The sequence below is a fragment of the Rhinichthys klamathensis genome, unplaced genomic scaffold, assembly GCF_029890125.1.
Source record: "Rhinichthys klamathensis goyatoka isolate OS25496 unplaced genomic scaffold, OSU_Roscu_1.1 h1tg000103l_1, whole genome shotgun sequence".
Taxonomy (NCBI): domain Eukaryota; kingdom Metazoa; phylum Chordata; class Actinopteri; order Cypriniformes; family Leuciscidae; genus Rhinichthys; species Rhinichthys klamathensis.
In genome coordinates, this window is record NW_026606642.1 from 5,530,484 (window position 1) to 5,548,947 (window position 18,464).

The 18,464-nt window shown below is 47.2% G+C and overlaps 1 protein-coding gene across 5 annotated transcripts in view; it reads right to left on the bottom strand.

Moving 5' to 3' along the window:
• LOC130086901 (carcinoembryonic antigen-related cell adhesion molecule 1-like) overlaps positions 1-18,464 on the bottom strand; it is a 344,428-nt gene that overhangs the window by 276,264 nt on the left and 49,700 nt on the right. Inside the window, exon 1 of one of the 5 annotated variants that reach the window (XM_056253124.1) lies at positions 16,302-16,526. The exons of 3 other annotated variants lie outside the window; for them this stretch is intronic. In XM_056253124.1, the coding sequence (XP_056109099.1) occupies positions 16,302-16,353 (52 nt within the window). In that variant the 5' untranslated portion in view covers positions 16,354-16,526. Of the gene's footprint in view, positions 1-16,301; positions 16,536-18,464 lie in introns of those variants that run through there. One more of the 5 variants, XM_056253128.1, reaches the window with a different exon arrangement.

Consider the following 18,464-nt stretch of genomic DNA (forward strand, 5'->3'; position numbering starts at 1 on the left):
ATTATTATAAGAAATCATTCTAATTTTGTCAATCTCCCCCAGGCTTATTTTTGATTGGAGTTTAAAACTATTCGAATTAACTTTAAATTGTACCAAACAGTCAAGGTGAACCACAGGAAGGAAGTGTGCCCCCCCTTGAGGCTCCAAGACCCACTACCGCGGCTCACCGCTCCCCTTCCTGACCTCCACCTGCATTAAGTTATTGATAACTTCCAAAACGGGTTAGGATATTTTCAATAACTAATTACTACTAATTACTTTCTGTGCTATCCTCAGTTGGCAAAAGCCGTTCATCTCTTAATTTGGTTTTTCCTTTCCAGGTTAAATTAAGTTTCTTCAGAGCTATTGTGTTACTACCTTACCCCTTCTTAGGTCTATTGTAGTTTCCGTTTACTCCTACTTGAATTACTTTGAGTATAAAAAGGAAGTAATAATAATAATTGTTTTTTGTTGTTGTTTAAAGTGAGTTAAATTTGCCGTAAGCAGGAAAATCTTAATTTACTTTAAGCTCCCTTGTTCTTTCCGTGTGCATGTGTACAGGTTAAAGTCTCAGCACCTGTGGTGGATTGTGGGAGCCCCTGTTGTCCTCTGTGGGCGGGTCTGCTGACTGGCGTCACTGACGCTGACCGTGCGGTGGCTCTCGGGGTCTGCTGTCCCTGCCATTGGTTGCGGCACGCAGTAACGTGACATCAGCAACCTGGTGCTCCAAAGGCTCAACCACTAAAGCCGACGCACGAGTCAATTGCAGGGACCGGTGCATGCGCCACTGTCTACGTCAGCATTGCTGGCGGGGTTCTGTGCACCACCCACTTTTGCAGTGCGGTCGGCCGGCTGACACCTCGGAGAATACCAGGTTGTGCTTACAGTCACGTGCTGTTTGAGTGGGTGTAACCGTGACAGAGCAACAGAGAGTCCGGAGTCACGGCGGTCGGGTGTTCGGTGGCGCCGGGGAGTTGACCACGCTCATTGAGGCCGGCTGGGTTTGACCTCAATTCACCCCAGGTAAGACTGGATTTTGAAAAAAACCCTGCCACTTAGCAGAAGCCACAGAACATTAGGTATTTCCCCAGATATATTTTCTGAGCGTAGGGTTGCCTCTTTCTCCCTAAGACACACCCTCTGAGTTATTAGCGGCTACACTACAGCGCAGGTCAATTCACTTAGGTGTTATTGCCACTGCAATATTTGTGTTTGTTTCCCCTCTCGCTCCTCTCTTCCTTGCTTTGTTTTGGTCTTTTGTGTTTTGTTTCTTTCAGTTCACCAAGAGACCCCCAAGGAAGCTAAATAATAGTGACAACCAAGCAGTACTTCGGGTCCCACGTTGACCCGCATAAAATTGTCTACGACAGTTAGGCACATTTCTATAAACGGCACGGCTGTACTACAGCTCGTTAGCCTCAAAACAAGCTAGCAGCGGCCCTTTGTGTGTGTGTTGTGTTTCTCTCGCCCTCAGGGAGTCAGAATGTCACGCGCTTCCAGTCCCGCGGACCATTGGAGCAATCTGGATGCTTGGTTACGAGCCATGACAACCGGCTGTCTGCCCAAGGACTCTGGCGACCCGAAATCTCCGACCCGGCAGGAACTGGACACCGAGGTGGACCAGATAATGGCCAACGACCCAACGCAGACCTACAGCTCAAAGGAATGGAGTCGGATCATTGGACGTCTAGCTCACAACTTAGTGGCACAGGCATGCTCTGCGGAGGAGGACAACGCCAGTCTGGCAAAGGAAATCGCAGGACTAAAGACTCAACTGGAGGAGGCCCGCAAACAAAAGGACCACACACAGGAGCGTCTGGATCAGCTACTTCTGGAGGAGAAAGACAAGGACGAAATGCCCCCAGAACTACAAGAGGAAGTGGAAAGACTGCAAAAGGCCCTGGAGGATCTGCGCACGGACACAGACAGGAGGATGCAGTCGGAGAAACACACCACGGAGGAGCTCCAGGACAGACTGCAGCGCGCCGAGGCCCTTCTAGAAAGAGCAGAGAGTAAAATACAAGACAAAGAGGCCAGAGCCAAGGCCTGTGAGAAACATTTGCACGCAGCTCGAACTGAAATTACCGAGCTTGCCCAACAGAGACATGATCTAAAGTATGAACTGGACTTGGTCCATAAAGAACTCAAACACTCTTACAAATTACAAGGCGACCTGGAGGGGGAAATACCCATCACTCCGTTTCCCCTCACCAGCGAGCCTGCACTTTTCAGCCAAAAACCCAGACCTGAAAAGGGGGGCGAAAGCCCATTGCTAAAGACATCACTAGCCAGCCGCTACGTACCCCCACCAACTGAAGAGGGGCGGGGTCAGGGCATCGGTCACCACACGGCCCATAAAGAACTGGACAAGCTGGCTAGAAACATCCCGACCTTCACTCCCAATCCAGCAGGAGGCCACGATGTTCACTCTTACTTACAAGACATTGACTTTCACCTACAAACTATGGCCAACGTCACTAATCGGGATAAGTTGTATCTTCTCAGGATTACTTCAAGCCGTGACGTGCGGAGTTTTCTAGACAGGCAACCTGAGATCGTCAAAACGGACTACCAGCAGCTGCGACAAGCTCTGATCCGTGAATTCTCCGACCCAGACTCTGAGAGCGGATTCGTAACCGCAATGGACCTCAAGCAGGCCCGACTAGAAACCCCACAAGCTTACTACGGCCGCCTCCGACAAGCCTACTTCGGACCTCGCAATGAGTCTGGGATGGAGGAAGACTGTAACTTCAAAACTTTGTTCCTGCGGAATCTCCATCCGACCCTATCGCACCACCTCGGGGTTTTAGCTGAGCCACGGACTATGTCAATCCAACAACTGCGTGACTTGGCTCACAAAGCTTACACCAAACAAAAGACTATCTCTGAAAAGACTGTGAGAAACCCCACAATCTGCCCTGTCTCTGAGCACCGTCCAGAGCTGTCCCTAGAGGGCGCACAGCACCACAGTTACAAGCCTGCCAACAGAGAGACACGACCATTCCAACCCAGCAGAGGTCAGCGCGGTCGTGGGGGTGCCCGCCCCAGGCAGCAGAACAGCCGCACTGGGGAATTCTGAGACCGGCCTCGCACCTCCCACAACCAAAGGGGAGGGGGCACCTGGGAAACCGGCCGGCAACCCAGAAGGAACCAACCTCCATCTTCCCGGACAACAAGCCCAGAGAACCGGCTGAAAGACCCCTCTCAAAATGACAGGTAAACTGAAGTTGGAACTCAAATCCAACAGAGACAATGCCGCCGCGTCTGACGCTGCAGAACTTCTGAGCATGCTGAGGGAGTTTCTTCAAAAGAAACCTCACAAGAAAGACAAGGACAAGCCAGACACCGCATGACTAAACCTGAGGCCTGAAGCCAACTCCACTCCCAACGCTTCTCCCAATGACGGCCCCACAGACACTGTCAAACCACAGACTATGGAACTCGCTGTCACATCACCCAGTGACAGCACCACTCACTCCCTCCAACTGACAGCCCAGAACACGGCTTGTCAGTCACAGACTAGTGAACTCAATGTTGCATCACCAACTGACAACACCCCTCGTTCACTCCGGCTGCCAACTGCACTTCTTGAACAAAACACTGCACTTCCTGAACAAGACGGTAGCAGCGCTCACCTAAAGGTACCAGACAGTGCTGTCTTGGTGATCTGCACTCACAGCGAGCCACACCTAACACAACCACACTGTCTATCGATCAACACAACAGACCCACCAAAACTTCTGGGAAATCTGGTAGAGAGAGGTGTGGCACGCAAACTCTACCTAACCATCACTTTGGAAAAGGAGGTGAGACTCGAAGCGCTCGTGGACATGGGCTCGGATCTCACACTCATATCAGCTGAACTTTTTGAAAAACTCAAATTTGAAGCTCAAAGACAGAATCGAACTCTTAACTTCCACACCTGTGAGCTGAATGTGCAGTCGTACAGCCAAAACGACATCCAGCTGAGAAACGTGGCCCCCATTCACCTGGCAATCGGCCCGATGAGTTTAGTACATCCGGTCTATGTTTCACCAATGAACATTTATCCATTCCTAATAGGCAAAGACCTGCTGGATCGATTCGAGCCGTTACTGGACTTCAAACACCTGCAAATGTGGGCTCAAGTGCGTGAACCCCTCCCCCTTTCGCCAAACAAATCTGCTGAGCCAGACTGTCAGGTCACAGAGTTCACGGGAATTCCCTCAGCCAGACATGGTGACCCAGCCACAACAGCTGATCAAGGGTCAAGTTCGCTACTCTGCACTTTCAAAACCAGCCAAGGCTCTGATACCTACTGCCCTCAGGTCAGGACCGAACTGCAGCTGCAGGATGTAACCACAACAGACATTGTTTTGGCCATGTGGGCCGATAATTCAGCCATAAGTTTCGCGCTGTTCAATGCCATCATTGGCAACACACCTGACCTGCCCTATACCAGCAAACGCACACGCTTCCCTCTCAACTCAAATCCATCATCCATGATATCTGCCAAAGGGATCTGTGCTTTGCAATTAAAGTGGAATCACCGGTGTCTGACTCATTACTTCCTGATCCTCCCGGATCCAGTCCACGATGTCTACATTGGAGCAGACGTTCTGATTCGCCTCAAAGCTTATGTGGACATGTTAAATGAAGTGGTATGGGCCCCATTGACTATACAGCCACCTGTTCCCAGCAATCATGACAATCTACTGTCGGGACAGACCATCCCTGAAGTCTGCACCCTAATCAACGAACAAGCAACAGTAGTACCAGCCTACACCAAAGGGGTCGCCGTACGCCTCAACATACGACGGAACCAAACATTGAACCACACGCTAGGTTTCTTCCAACCTTCACCTGAATGTGGAGACCTCGGAATCACACTCGAAGCCACACCCCTCACGGAAGTGTCATCTCGGATAGTCTACATTCTGTTCAACAACTGCACAGCAAGGGACATCAGCATTCCCAGAGCCTACAGGCTAGGATGGCTAGTGAGCCATGACTTTCATGACTTTGAACTTGTATTACCGGTCATCGGCCCCCTTCCACCTGCACTGATACCTGAAGGGTACACAGACAACACAGTGCTCACGCTGCCCTTCCAACTCATTGCCATCACATCTGTCATGTCAGTGGCCAAAGACCAGGTGTGCAGAACTGAGCTTACAGAGGACCAACACCTCGCGGTGTACACAGTCTCCCACCAGCCTGTCAGTGAGACTAATGCACCTGCTATGCCTTCAAAGATCAACCCGACTGATGACACACCGACAGAGGAGCCATATCAAGGTTTTGAATCTCAAGTGCAGCAAATTCTACAAGAGGCTGACGCGCTTCAGAATGACACAGACCGCCAAAGGTTAAGACAAGTCCTTTACAAGTTCAAAGAATCCTTTGCCAAAGACTCTTTAGACTGTGGCCTTACCAACCTCCACACGGTGCGCATCCCCACGCATCCCGAGGCTCCTCCCACTTTCGTCAAGCAGTACAAAATTCCCATCGCCTCGCACGAACCAGTGCAGGAAATCATCGAATCCATGCTTGAGAAAGGTGTCATCCGTCCATGTAACAGCACCTACTCTGCCCCCATCTGGCCCGTTCTCAAACCGAATGGGAAATGGCGGCCCACCATTGACTATCGAAAGCTGAATCAACAGGTGCCGTTATCACGATGGCCCATGACCCAACTCGAACAGGAAATACCCCGAATCAGAGGAGCCACCATCTTCTCTACACTCGATGTGGCCTCTGGATTCTGGACCATTCCAGTGCACCCAGAAGACCAACACAAGCTGGCATTCACACTTGGCAACCGACAGTTCACCTTCAACAGATGCCCGTTCGGGTACGCCAACTCACCAGCTGAGTTCAACATCTTCCTGAACAAAGCCTGTCCTGACGCCAGGATGAGAGGTAACCTGATTTACGTGGACGATGTTCTCATGAAGAGCACGACGGTGGCAGACCAACTGAAAGAAATAGACTATGTTTTGAACCAATTATCCGCTGCCGGCGCCAAAATAGCTCTCCACAAAGGTCAGTGGTGCCGCACCAAGGTCAACTACGTGGGCCTGCTCATCGGATCCCATGGCATCGAACCACAATCAAACCGTATCCACGCCATTCAAAACAGCAAGCCGCCCACTAACGTCTCTGAACTGCGAAGCTTTCTAGGGGTATGCAACTACTCCCGACAGTTCATCGAAAACTATTCGGACATCGCCAGGCCCCTCACAGCGCTGCTGAAAAAGGACTGCCCTTTCGTCTGGTCAGACGCTCAAGAACACGCCATGGCGGCACTAAAAAGACATTTATGCTCAGCCCCTTGCCTTGCTTACCCCGATCCTCAAAAGGAATTCTACCTGGAAGCAGGATTTTCTGACCAATGTCTCAGTGCGGGCCTATACCAAATGCACGATCAAGACAAAAAGGTGGTCGCATATGCCAGCAAGACGCTTCTCCCTCCAGAGTGTAAATTCTCAGACTGTGAAAAAGCTTTGCTCTGTACGGTATGGGCCATACAGCGTTTCTCCAACTACATTGGAGCACAGAAAGTTATCATTGACACTTGCCACCAGCCTGTGATGTACCTCAACAGCCAACGCATCCGAAACGGCGTGGTCACCAATGCACGCATAGCCACGTGGTTAATGGCTCTACAAGGACGAGATGTCGAGGCACGATATGCACAGAATCACAAGTCAGCATTGGGAAACGGCCTGGCTGCATGTCAGAACTGCTCCGACGACTCACCTGCTGCGATGCTAGACACACCAGAGCCCCAACAGCCACAACTGACCTGTCACAGGTACTTTGACAAGAATGCGTGCGAAGGCATGCCCACAGCTTACGTCGACGGATGCTCCTACAACCACGAGGGCATCCTAAAGGCAGGTGCTGGGGTACTGTGGGTTGACAACCACCCACGCCCACCACAACGCTTCAAACTGGGCCCCCAGTCATCCCAGTATGCAGAGGTGGCAGCCATTCTCATAACTCTGCAAATCGCATCGGCCCATAACGTCAGTGAACTTCCCGCCTGCCACCCTATCTCACCTACAGCCTTAGCGGACGACTCATACCTCAGACATCTCCACAACTCCAGACATATGCTGCGTGTGAGGGACGACATTCTATGGTTTGACCCCGATGGCACCACACCGCCTAGGCTCGTGGTGCCACTGTGCCAAAGGGGGGTGATGCTAATGCACGCCCACAACACACCCTATGCTGGACACCACGGTACCAGAGCCACGTATGACACACTCAGACAGGTGGTATACTGGCCAGGCATGCAGCAAGATGTGGCAGAGTATGTGAGAGAATGCTTGGTCTGCTGTCAATTCCAACCAGCAAACCCAAATCCCAGAGCCCCACTGCAACGCAGAGGAATCACGTTCCCATGGTCAGACCTCCAAATCGAATGGGTAGGACCCCTGCCCAGGTCAACAAGAGGCAACAAGTACTTTCTCACGGTGGTGTGCCAGTTTACCAAGTGGGTAGAGTGTCTGCCAGCACCTAACGACACTGCCCAAACAACGGCATACCTCCTGATGAACCACATCTTCTCCCGGTTCGGATTGCCACTAAGAGTCAACTCAGACAGAGGTACCCACTTCACTGCCGAGATCATGCAAAAGATCTGGAGATGCCTAGGGGTACAAGCTAGACTGCACATTTCGCACCAGCCAACATCATCTGGGCAAGTCGAGAGGTCCAATCAGACGGTGGTCCACATGCTAAGGAAGTATGTATCGACAAACCAAAAAGACTGGGATGTGAAACTCCCCCTTGTGCTGATGGCCCTCCGAGCCACACCGCAGGAATCAACACTGGTGTCCCCATTCGAACTAATGACCGGGCGGCAGATGACTCTGCCATTACACCTGTCGTACCAACCGGGAGACCACAACCTCGTCACCGTCTACACCACGTTCCAGTACCTGGACGAGCTCCATAAACACCTGAAAAGAACTTTCGCCCAGCAACACCTGAAAAGCAGCGCTGAAGGCCAGAAAGCATACTATGACCAAAAGGCATCTCACCACGAGTTCAATGTAGGCGACAAAGTCCTGTATTACATCTTCGCCCCGCCACCACGGGGGCTGTCAAAGAAGCTCCTGCCCCACTGGACAGGACCTCACGAGATTGTGAACAAACTCTCCCCCGTTGCATACCAAATCCAGCTAAAACGGGGACAGAGCGAACCAGTTCTCAAATGGGTCCACCGCAATCAGATCAAAAGACATGTGGCCACTAACAGGGACAGACAGGGAGGGGCCAATGCAAGCTAAAACTCAACCGCCGTCATCGCAGCGAAAGACTGTCTCACACAACCCGGGACAAACCTCGCTGACCTGTGCCCTTCTCTCTCCCCTGCTCCTCCATACCTCTCTCTCTCTTGCCTGTAATAGGATGCTGCTGTTGATCGTCCTCATGTGCCTTCAGCCGACCAGAGGCCAGCCGCCAGCCGACGTCATCTCACCAGGACCGGCCTCGGGCATCGTGTTGAGGGACCAACCAGGACTCCTGATCACTAACTGCCGAACGCACACACAGAAGGTGTATGTGCGACTGGACCCCCGAAATGTCTACCGGGCGCACTACCCAAGCTCGGTGGCACAGTACAGTTGGGCAGGTGCGCGATGGACAGAAGCCGCCCTCAACCACGCCGAAGCCGACGTCGAGCACATGCTGAGCCAACTCGAGAAGATGACCGTCACCCAAGCGGAATTGGGAGGACACAACAAACGTTCCAAACGGTTCCTGGGAGCGTTGCTCGGAGCCGCTGCGGCCGTGGGCACGCTGTTCAACATTGGCATGTCCAGTGTCAACGCCGTGAACATAGCCACGGTGCGACGACACGTGGCTGAAATTCAAACCGAGCTTCCACAGTTGAAAGAACAACTCACCACACAGAGCGAATCCCTGCGAACCATTGGCAAGACACTGAGAGGAACCGTGACAATCCTCAACACTCACAGCGTCATGCTGAATCAGACTGTGAGCTCCATGAAGCAGATGTTCACAGTTTTCCAAAATGACTTTGCCCAAACACAGTTGGTCACGGCATTAATGACCGACATGCTCCGAGAAGTAAGCTCCTCCATAGACAGCTTAGCTATGGGTCGGATCCCGCCATACCTGATACCCCTAAGCCTGGTACAAACCGTGCTGGCTTCCGCCATAACCACACCCATTGACCCGATCCAAACCCACCTTGCCTACTCCTTAGGCAGTGCCATTCCACTGTACGTTGACCCCGCACAGCGAGAGGTAGGCTTCCTCTTGAACTTACCCATCATAGAATCAAGCCGAATCTACCGACTCAAAGACATTGTCAACGTGGGATTTTGGCAGAGCAATACCTACTTTAAGGTGCGGACACCTGACGTGGTAGCCTACCACGACAGTGACCCTCAGCTGTACCTAGCCCCAAACCTGCACATGTGCACCCGCACCAAAGATATCCACTATCTCTGCCCTAGCAAGCCGTTCCTCAGAGACAACACTGATGGGATCTGCGGCCTGCAACATCTGGCCAGCGACGCACGTTGCCCGGCGGATGCTAAACCCCGCAGCCAAGTCACCGAGACGCAAGCCGAGATTGTGGGAAACCGATGGCTCGTTAACACCCCAGTACGGTCAGCGACACTGACCTACGACCAACACGACACCGCTACGCGTGTCAACCTGCTGAACCAGACCATGTGGATCCAAGTTCCACGAGGAGCCATCCTCCACCTGGACGACCTAGCCTTGTACCACCTCCCTAGTGAAGAATACCAATCCGGACTAGAGATTCCATCCTTCTTTAAGGATCGCAACTTCACCCTCGACCCAGAGCTGGAGAAATGGATTCAGGAAGGGGGGTCACAGATCGTCGACATCGCTCCCCTGGACACCGCCCTCCAAGCCTTGTCCAGAATGCCTATCCTGAACGCCTCACCAGTCGTCCAAGCATGGATCGCCGCTGACACTGCCGTGTGCATTTCCACGATCATCGGACACGCCCTAACCTTGGGCCTTGCCTACGTCCTGTACCGACGAGTCAACGAGATGCGAGCCTCTACAGCCAGGCTCACCCAAGCCATGTCCGTGGGGTTCCGTAAGACCCCTCGGAAAGAAGACTCCCCGCTAGCGAACGCGGAGGACCTCATAGAGCTGAGCCCTCAGCCCTAACCATCATCTGCAGAGTCCGACCTCCATGATTTGCCTGCCATCTGACCAAGGCAATCGTGATGGTCCAACGAGGTCCACTCCCACGGGTCCTGTCGAACCATCAAAGGGGGAATGTAGCCATGGTCAGATCTGCCATTTTTCCTAAACTGCTGGTTTTGCATTCTTTTAATTCAGAGACTCTGACAAAAGTAAAGGGCATGGGACTTGATTGAATTACTGACTCTGATTCACTTCACGGGCGTGTGCCACGAATGGTTAAACAAAGAAATGCATTGCTTATCACATATGACACAGACATGTGACCAAAGGGCCCATCTTCAGTGTTTCCCCTACCATTGTTTTGGGGGGGCGGCCCGCCCCCCCAAAACGACCCCCCGCCCCCCCTAAATTGCTGACGAAATCCAGTCATAAAAAAGAAATTTACTGTATAACGCGGAATTTCATGGAATTTGTCAATCTTTTGAGGAATAAATAGAAAGCAGTTCAGTGTACACTTGAAATCAAATCGCGATGTAGACAAGTGTGTGTGGATATTAAACCACAAAGACTATTTAAATACGAATCCTGCTTGTTCTGTGTGAATGAATGGTGCCGCCGACGCGCAGTTTCATTTAACGTACCACACACACACACACTGAAGCACGTGTGACGCTTGCGCTGTTTTTTTTGCCTATATGAAGACACAAATGCATAAACTTCCTCTCCAGGCTCTAGATCCACTCCGAAAGTCACTTCGTGATCATTTAACCGCTTCATTTGAGAAAAACTATCATTATGACAAACACACAAACTCAAAAGGTCTTCACGGCAACCCGTCAAAATAAAAGTTCGGTTTAACTTGACAGAAATATATTACCGTTGTACAGTAGAATTTAGATATGTCCCAATGTAATAATACTAACACTAATCCAAATAAATTATCATCAAAACTGATTTTTTTTAGGAATAATCCATGTTTTAATTTTAACAGTAAAGCTCATTGTGCAGCACGTTATTTGACAAAAAGTTTATTTAATTTCATATGATTAAAATTGATGATAAATTATAACATTTGTGTTTTATGTCTTCATTTTATTACCAGAAAAAACACAACACAGAATTAGTGTGAATTTTTTTTCCATATTTAAAAAAAAATGTTGTATACGTTTAATGATTCATAATACACTATTTCAATTAATTAGACATGCTTTTTGATTGCTAAAAAATGTACACCACGTATCCGTAACACGCCCGCTCCGCAACACTAGCAGCCCCCCCCCCCCCTGAAAAAAAATCCTAGGGGAAACACTGCATCTTGGAATCAGAATCACGTGGAAGAACCCCTCCGAAGGTGACAAGACGAACATTGTCCATTCAGATAAGCGCACACACGTGGAATCCCCCTTGGGGTTTTTCGCTTACACACACAGAAGAGAATTGTAAGATTAGACAACTGGCCATTGTAGCAGTTGCTTAAACTCATCAAATTCGAAGCACACACGCTCACACGGGACTGGTCGCGAGTTCACCGCGTGACCAACGCTGGTTGAATTTCTGAACACCCATTTACACACACGGAACACTCGGAACACATGGGATCAAAAAAATCCCCTTTTGTAAATGTATAATGAACTTTTGTGAATTGCAGTGTCCCGTGAGTGTAACTCTACCTCTGCGTTTACATGTGATGTGATGTGAATGTACGTCGCGTTGTACAGTATGTTGAGATGAACTGAAGGCGCCAGAATTAAACTGATAGAATGCACGATACTATGATTTTTCTTCAAAAGCAGATCGTGGAGACATTTTAATCGTCCACGATCAAAAACCGTGAGACGCACGGCACACCCCTAGTTGGAAGTTTAAGTTGCTGGCGCTCATGCTTCGTTCACGGTCGTCACGTGCGCATAGGAAACACGCCACCCTATCGGCAAGACTCATCGGCAGAAATATTCATATCGGCCGATGCCGATGATGGTCATTTTAAGCTTTTATCGGCCGATACCGATGTTGTCCCGATATCATCGTGCATCCCTACTATATTTATAAATAAACCACAGATTTGAGCTTTAAACAACTACATTGTCGACTGAAAAACTATTAAAACTACATTTCGTGACACAATAACAGTAGTATTTTTAAATTTCGCGGCTTCTCTCGTCTGTCTATGCGCGAAAGCACCAGTGAATGAAGGATTGCCGTAAAGCAGGTTTCTGGTCGTACGATGTGTATGACGTCATTGACATTTTAAAAGACTTTTTAAAGCAAATAAGTGACTCTAAAAAATCTAACACCCAGTAATGTGTAATTTTGTTGCATCTTCTTTCGAATACAACATTCAAATTACTAGACAAAAAATTATATCCTGAGAAAAGTGGATTTTTAGTGGTATTGCTCCATAGACCTCCATTCATTCTGCACTCTGCCTGTGAGCGCCCTCATATGGATCTAGAGTGGAACTGCAACCAGTTCAGACCCCGGAAGTTTATTGTGAGTGGGAGTTCTCCCCATATTAGACATTCTCTGGGTGTAGCGAGCAAAAGCTACATTGTGTTTTGTTGAGCCTGCGCAAATCAGGGCGATGCAAGGATATTCTTCTTCTTGTTAGATTACAAACTAATTTGTTTTGCCATTACCGCCACCTGTTGTTTATTCACGCATCTTGCGGCTAACGGTTCACTGACGTACAGAAGACCTCAAGGGTCCGTGTACGGTCCGTGTAACGCTTTGCAGTTCTTTGTTCAATTTGCACCATCACAATTAACCAAATGAAAAATTGGCTTCAAACTGTGTGTGTGTGTGGGTGTGTGTGTGTGTGTGTGGATGCATTTACCCACAGCGCTGTAGCGTTATGTATATGGCACGTCTGAGTCTGACCATATTTATCATCTACATGTTAGAACCCTATTAACTGTGTGACTGCAGGGGTGTCTGGTGTGCGTGTGTGTGGGATGTGTGGTGTGTGTGTGGGGTGTGTGGTGTGTGTGTGGTTTGTGTGTGGGCTGTGTGGGGTCTGTGTGGGGTCTGTGGTGTGCGTGCGTGTGGGGTGTGCAGTGTGTGTGTGTGGGGTGTGTGTGGGATGTGTGTGTGTGTGTGTGGTGTGTGTGGTTTGTGTGTGTGTGTGTGTGTGTGTGTGTGTGGTGTGTGTGGTTTGTGTGGGGTCTGTGGTGTGGTGTGCGTGCGTGTGGGGTGTGTGGTGTGCGTGCGTGTGGGGTGTGTGGTGTGTGTGTGTGGGGTGTCTGGTGTGTGTGTGTGGGGTGTCTGGTGTGTGTGTGTGTGTGTGTGTGGGGTGTGTGTGTGTGTGGGATGTGTGGTGTGTGTGGGGGGTGTGTGGTGTGTGTGTGGGGTGTGTGGGGTCTGTGGTGTGGTGTGCGTGGGGTTTGTGGTGTGCGTGCGTGTGGGGTGTGCGGTGTGCGTGCGTGTGGGGTGTCTAGTGTGTGTGCGTGTGTGTGGGGTGTGCGTGTGTGTGGGGTGTGCGTGTGTGTGGGGTGTGCGGTGTGTGTGTGGTGTGTGGTGTGTGTGTGTGTGTGGGGGGTGTCTGGTGTGTGTGTGTGCGTGTGTGTGGGGTGTGCGTGGGTGTGGGGTGTGTGTGTGTGTGTGTTTGGGGTGTCTGGTGTGTGTGCGTGTGGGGTGTGCGTGTGTGTGGGGTGCGTGTGGGGTGTGCGGTGTGTGTGTGTGTGTGGGGGGGTGTGTGTGTGTGTGGGATGTGTGGTTTGTGTGTGGGGTCTGTAGTGGGGTGTGTGTGCGTGTGGGGTGTGCGTGCGTGTGGGGTGTCTGGTGTGTGTGTGTGTGCGTGTGTGTGGGGTGTGCGGTGTGTGTGTGTGTGTGGGGTGTCTGGTGTGTGTGTGCGTGTGTGTGGGGTGTGCGGTGTGTGTGTGTGGGGTGTCTGGTGTGTGTGTGTGCGTGCGTGTGGGTTGTGCGGTGTGTGTGTGTGTTTGGGGTGTCTGGTGTGTGTGTGCGTGTGGGGTGTGCGTGTGTGTGTGGGGTGTGCGGTGTGTGTGTAAAAACAGGTAGTAAGTTAGGTAGCAGCAGAAAGTAAGGTAGAACAGTTAGCCTATGTGTATTAGCATGGAGATACAATGGGTTATCCCACCGCTCACTATTGTTGCCGGTGACATGTTTGTGAGGTCTATGACCACATTAAACAAAGTTGAGTAATTGCAAATGCATATCAATACTAGACACCTTAAACATGACGTGTACCAAAAATCTATGTCCTATCTTTATGTTAACATACTTTACTAATCTTTTCTTTGGGAGCTTTCTTGCTGCCATCCTCTTCTCTTGGCACAAACAGGAAATAAACAGCTCTGGTCATGTGACAATTTACAGTAAACATGCGACACTGCACATATTTCATTGAGACCCTTTATTATTTCAATATCTGCTGGAAATGCATTGATAGATCATTCAGTAACATTTTTTATAGCCTTAGAAATGAAACATTTTTTTACGGTCACTATTGTGACCGGTGGGATTAAATGGTAATATGACGATGCCATAATTCATTGAAATGCTATTAAACCATTCAAGCACGCTAAGACGAAAAAAACAAAACAACACAAATATGTATTAGCTGGCGTATCTGTAAAGCAGCTCTCTATGGATACTGAGGCTTTTTAGGTCGGGTAGGATCTGTGATCTCTGACCCGGTTTGTTTGTTCCTGAAAAAAAAGGCACTTGTGCTCAACGCGGGAAATTAATGGGAGACGAATTCCATCTAGTGAAAACTTTTGGTACTGTCTCAAATATTAAACACAGCTTGTTTAGATTTATGGCTTTGATTTTCTCAGTTTTAGAGTAAAACGTGTTTTTGAAAATATATATTTCACATATTGAAAATATGTGTATTTTTGCTAATTTTTCATAACAATAAATGTAAATTTCTGTAACTTTTTTTTAAGTTCACTTTTTAAAACCTTTTTTCACTTTATAGTGTCGTCTTTGAAAAGAGAGGTTTCTCTTGAAAAAAGTCTGTGCTCTAAACTAAAGCATTTAAGAATTACGACAGTATGCTAAAAAACGTGAACAAATGGATTATAAATAGAGCGTAAATATAATTTAGTACAATGAAATCCCCTAAAAATACAAAATATTAAATAAAAAATATTTTCGAACTGAAATATAGTACATTAATTTCATAAAAAAAAAAAAAAAATTTCAGTCATTTTTGCCCGACAGGCGAAGAGCACTAATGCATATTAGTACCATACGACAAGTACCTTTCAGGTTCAGATATGGTACAAATGTGTAGCTTTGACGCAGTGGCGGCTGGTGAATAATTTTATAGGTGGGAATGGATATCAAACAATTTCAGTTGCAGAACAGGAAAAGTTAAAGAACATCTGCTTGATCTTGGCTTATGGTTATTCATAAAAACAGCTATAATGAGTTAATTTACCAGTTTCAATGAAATTTTGGATACCTGCATGACCGATTTGAATAAGACAGAGGACAACTTATGTACACAAAGCATTAGTAAACTACTTAACATTATTAAACTACTTTAGTTAACATGAACTAAGAAAGAACAATTACTTCTACAGCATGTATTAACATTATTTCAACATTAATGCAGTGAAGTAGTGACATGAACAAACAATGAACAACTGGATTTTATTAACTAACATAGATGAATAAAAGTTAAAACTGTAACAAATGTATTGCTCATTGTTAGTTAATTATCAAATGTTGATAAATGAGACCTTATTAAAGTGTTACCAACAAAAATCAATGTGATGAAAAAATCTGCATGTTGGTCTGTGTCCAGCTCTTTTACCTTTAGTTTTTCTGCCAAATTTCTCTTCTCAAACGGACATTGGAGTATTGATTTTACAGAGTTAAGTTTGATGACCGTATACCCTCGTTAGATTATATTAGAGGATGCTGATTTGCTACATTTTATGTCATATCTTGAATACGTTTATATCTTGAATCAGCAATTGGCTAAATTGGCTTCTACAAAGTCCCGCCTCCGGGGAGCTCAACCCACAGCCGAGCTTGAGATGTACACAGGCAGAAGGGACATATGGGGAAAGCATATATTTCCCACAGATGATTTTCTACCATATCACATCATATAAATATTTATTTAAATAATTTATAATATTAATTTTGTGTGTTTCTTCTAGAGACAGAGAGAGAGAGAGAGAGATATTGTAACAAGTTCTTACCATTGTTGAGGAAAATCAAGATCACCGAGAGCGAATTAAAGAGAAGATTCATTTGCAGCAGGTTTTGATTCTGATCGTAAAATCATTCTGTTCTTCTGCATTAAAGGCGACGCAGTGGAATTAACATGGGAGCCTCCATAATAGAAGTAGAGTGTAACCAGAGACTATTTATGGTGTAACGTAGCCTACTAGTGAAATCACAATTTGAGCAGATGGGTGTGTCTCTGTGTGTGAGAGAGAGAGAATGTCAGACCTTCTTCTTCTTCTTGGAGGATTCCGGCAGTGTAGACGCTGCTGAGCTACTGCCCTCCACTGGTCAACTTGTAAACTACATTTTTACATGTAAGTCATGTGTCATGCAAGAACTGAAGAACTGCCTTGGGGATATCGTCACTGTGTTCACACAAAGAGAAAAAGCCTTAACTCCAAGTCCTGCCAGTTTAACAAAGAATATATTTATTTCTGCCTTCTGCATTCTAGGAAAACATGCCCTACTGTCTCAAGACTCCCACACTCACACAAGCCAAACATGCTTTCCTACAATGCACAAAGAACTTAACCCACATTGCCCCAACCACAATCTACACATTTTAACTGAGTCCATCTTTTCTTAACTTCAGGTTGTATAGAAAAGTACTGTCTACCCTAATTTCGGGATTGTTCAGGTGTGGGAGAGTCTATAGGCTATTGACGTCTGAATCTGACTTGACTGTTGTTAGGCTTAGGGTAAGTGTTAAGGATTGAGTATTTTATCTGAATGTAAAGCTGTTCTGTGAGGGTATTAACTAAGAGGTACATAAAAACAGCTGATTTTATTTCCATAATTAATTTATCAACAAAAGGGTGAATGTTTGTTGCAGAGAGCACTGAAGCAATGAGCTGAAGCGTTTGCTCTTGTTCATTTGTTTTTAAATTCACTTTGCACTTTTTGCACTTTTCAATCCAGAAAAAAAAAGTTTTGATAGACTACTAGTCTGTACAGAATTCAGTGTGTGTGGCCAGCCACCTTCTTGCTCGTCTTACTAAAAAGCAGGGCAGGAAGAAACTCTTCACCTATAGTAAACACACATACTATACACCAGCCTTTCTCAAACTTTTTTCAGTCGGGGCACCTTTCAAAAGAGCATAAAATCTCAAGGCACCCCAGTGTAAAATATAAATTAAAAACACTGCATAACCCAAATGTAAATGCAAATGTCCTGTTTATTTAGACAGAACAGTAATGAACAGAGCATAATACGAACTGTAAATAACAATAAAAATAATAATAACAACTTTACAGGGCTATCACTTTTGTGAAAAAATCCTGATCGAGACATAAACGTTCATTGAATCGATTGTAAAATCGATTTTCCATGTCTAAAGACGTTTCCATTTTCAGCGCCAAATATAGGCAAATCCACGGACAACTAACAGGCATTAGCACGAGCGTAAAGAGTGCGCTTGAGACGCGCACAAGTCAGCAATATTTCTGATGATTTATTGGCATGAAGTTTCGTGCACAATGACAAACAGGAGTGCAAGATTCTCGAAAAACAATAAGCAGAGTGGACTGCCATAACATCAATGAAAAACATTACTGCAGGCTTCAACATGGCTGTGTTTACGATTAGAAATGTCAAACAAATTTCGCCTATGTAGGCGATTGTAGGCCGGATCTGTATCTGTATGCATGGGACTGTCTGAATACCGGCAGAATTCACATTTTTGTTGTAAAAAGAGACACGTTATGCAGAAGTATAGTATAGTTTGTATGTGTTTTTGTCAGAGCCTGCAGTTGCTGTGTGACGCGCGTTCGCGCGGTCGGTGTTGTTGCTATAACGCGGTGCTATGGGTTGCGTCACTTGCGTGTGTGTCTTGCTTCGGTCTTGTGAGACGGATTTTTATGGTTAATTTTATATATATATATTTATCTGAAATTAATTTACAATTTTATTATTACGTTCATATGTTTAAAAAGATGAAGAATGTATTTATGTAAATTCAAATATATATATATATATATTTTTAGCCTACGTAATTTTTTGGCGGCACCCCTGACAAAGTCAGGGGGCACCCCAGTGTGCCGCGGCACCCACTTTGAGAAAGGCTGCTATACACATACACACTCTTCACCTATAGCCAATGATCCAGATCACACCACATTTCTCAAGTACACCACCC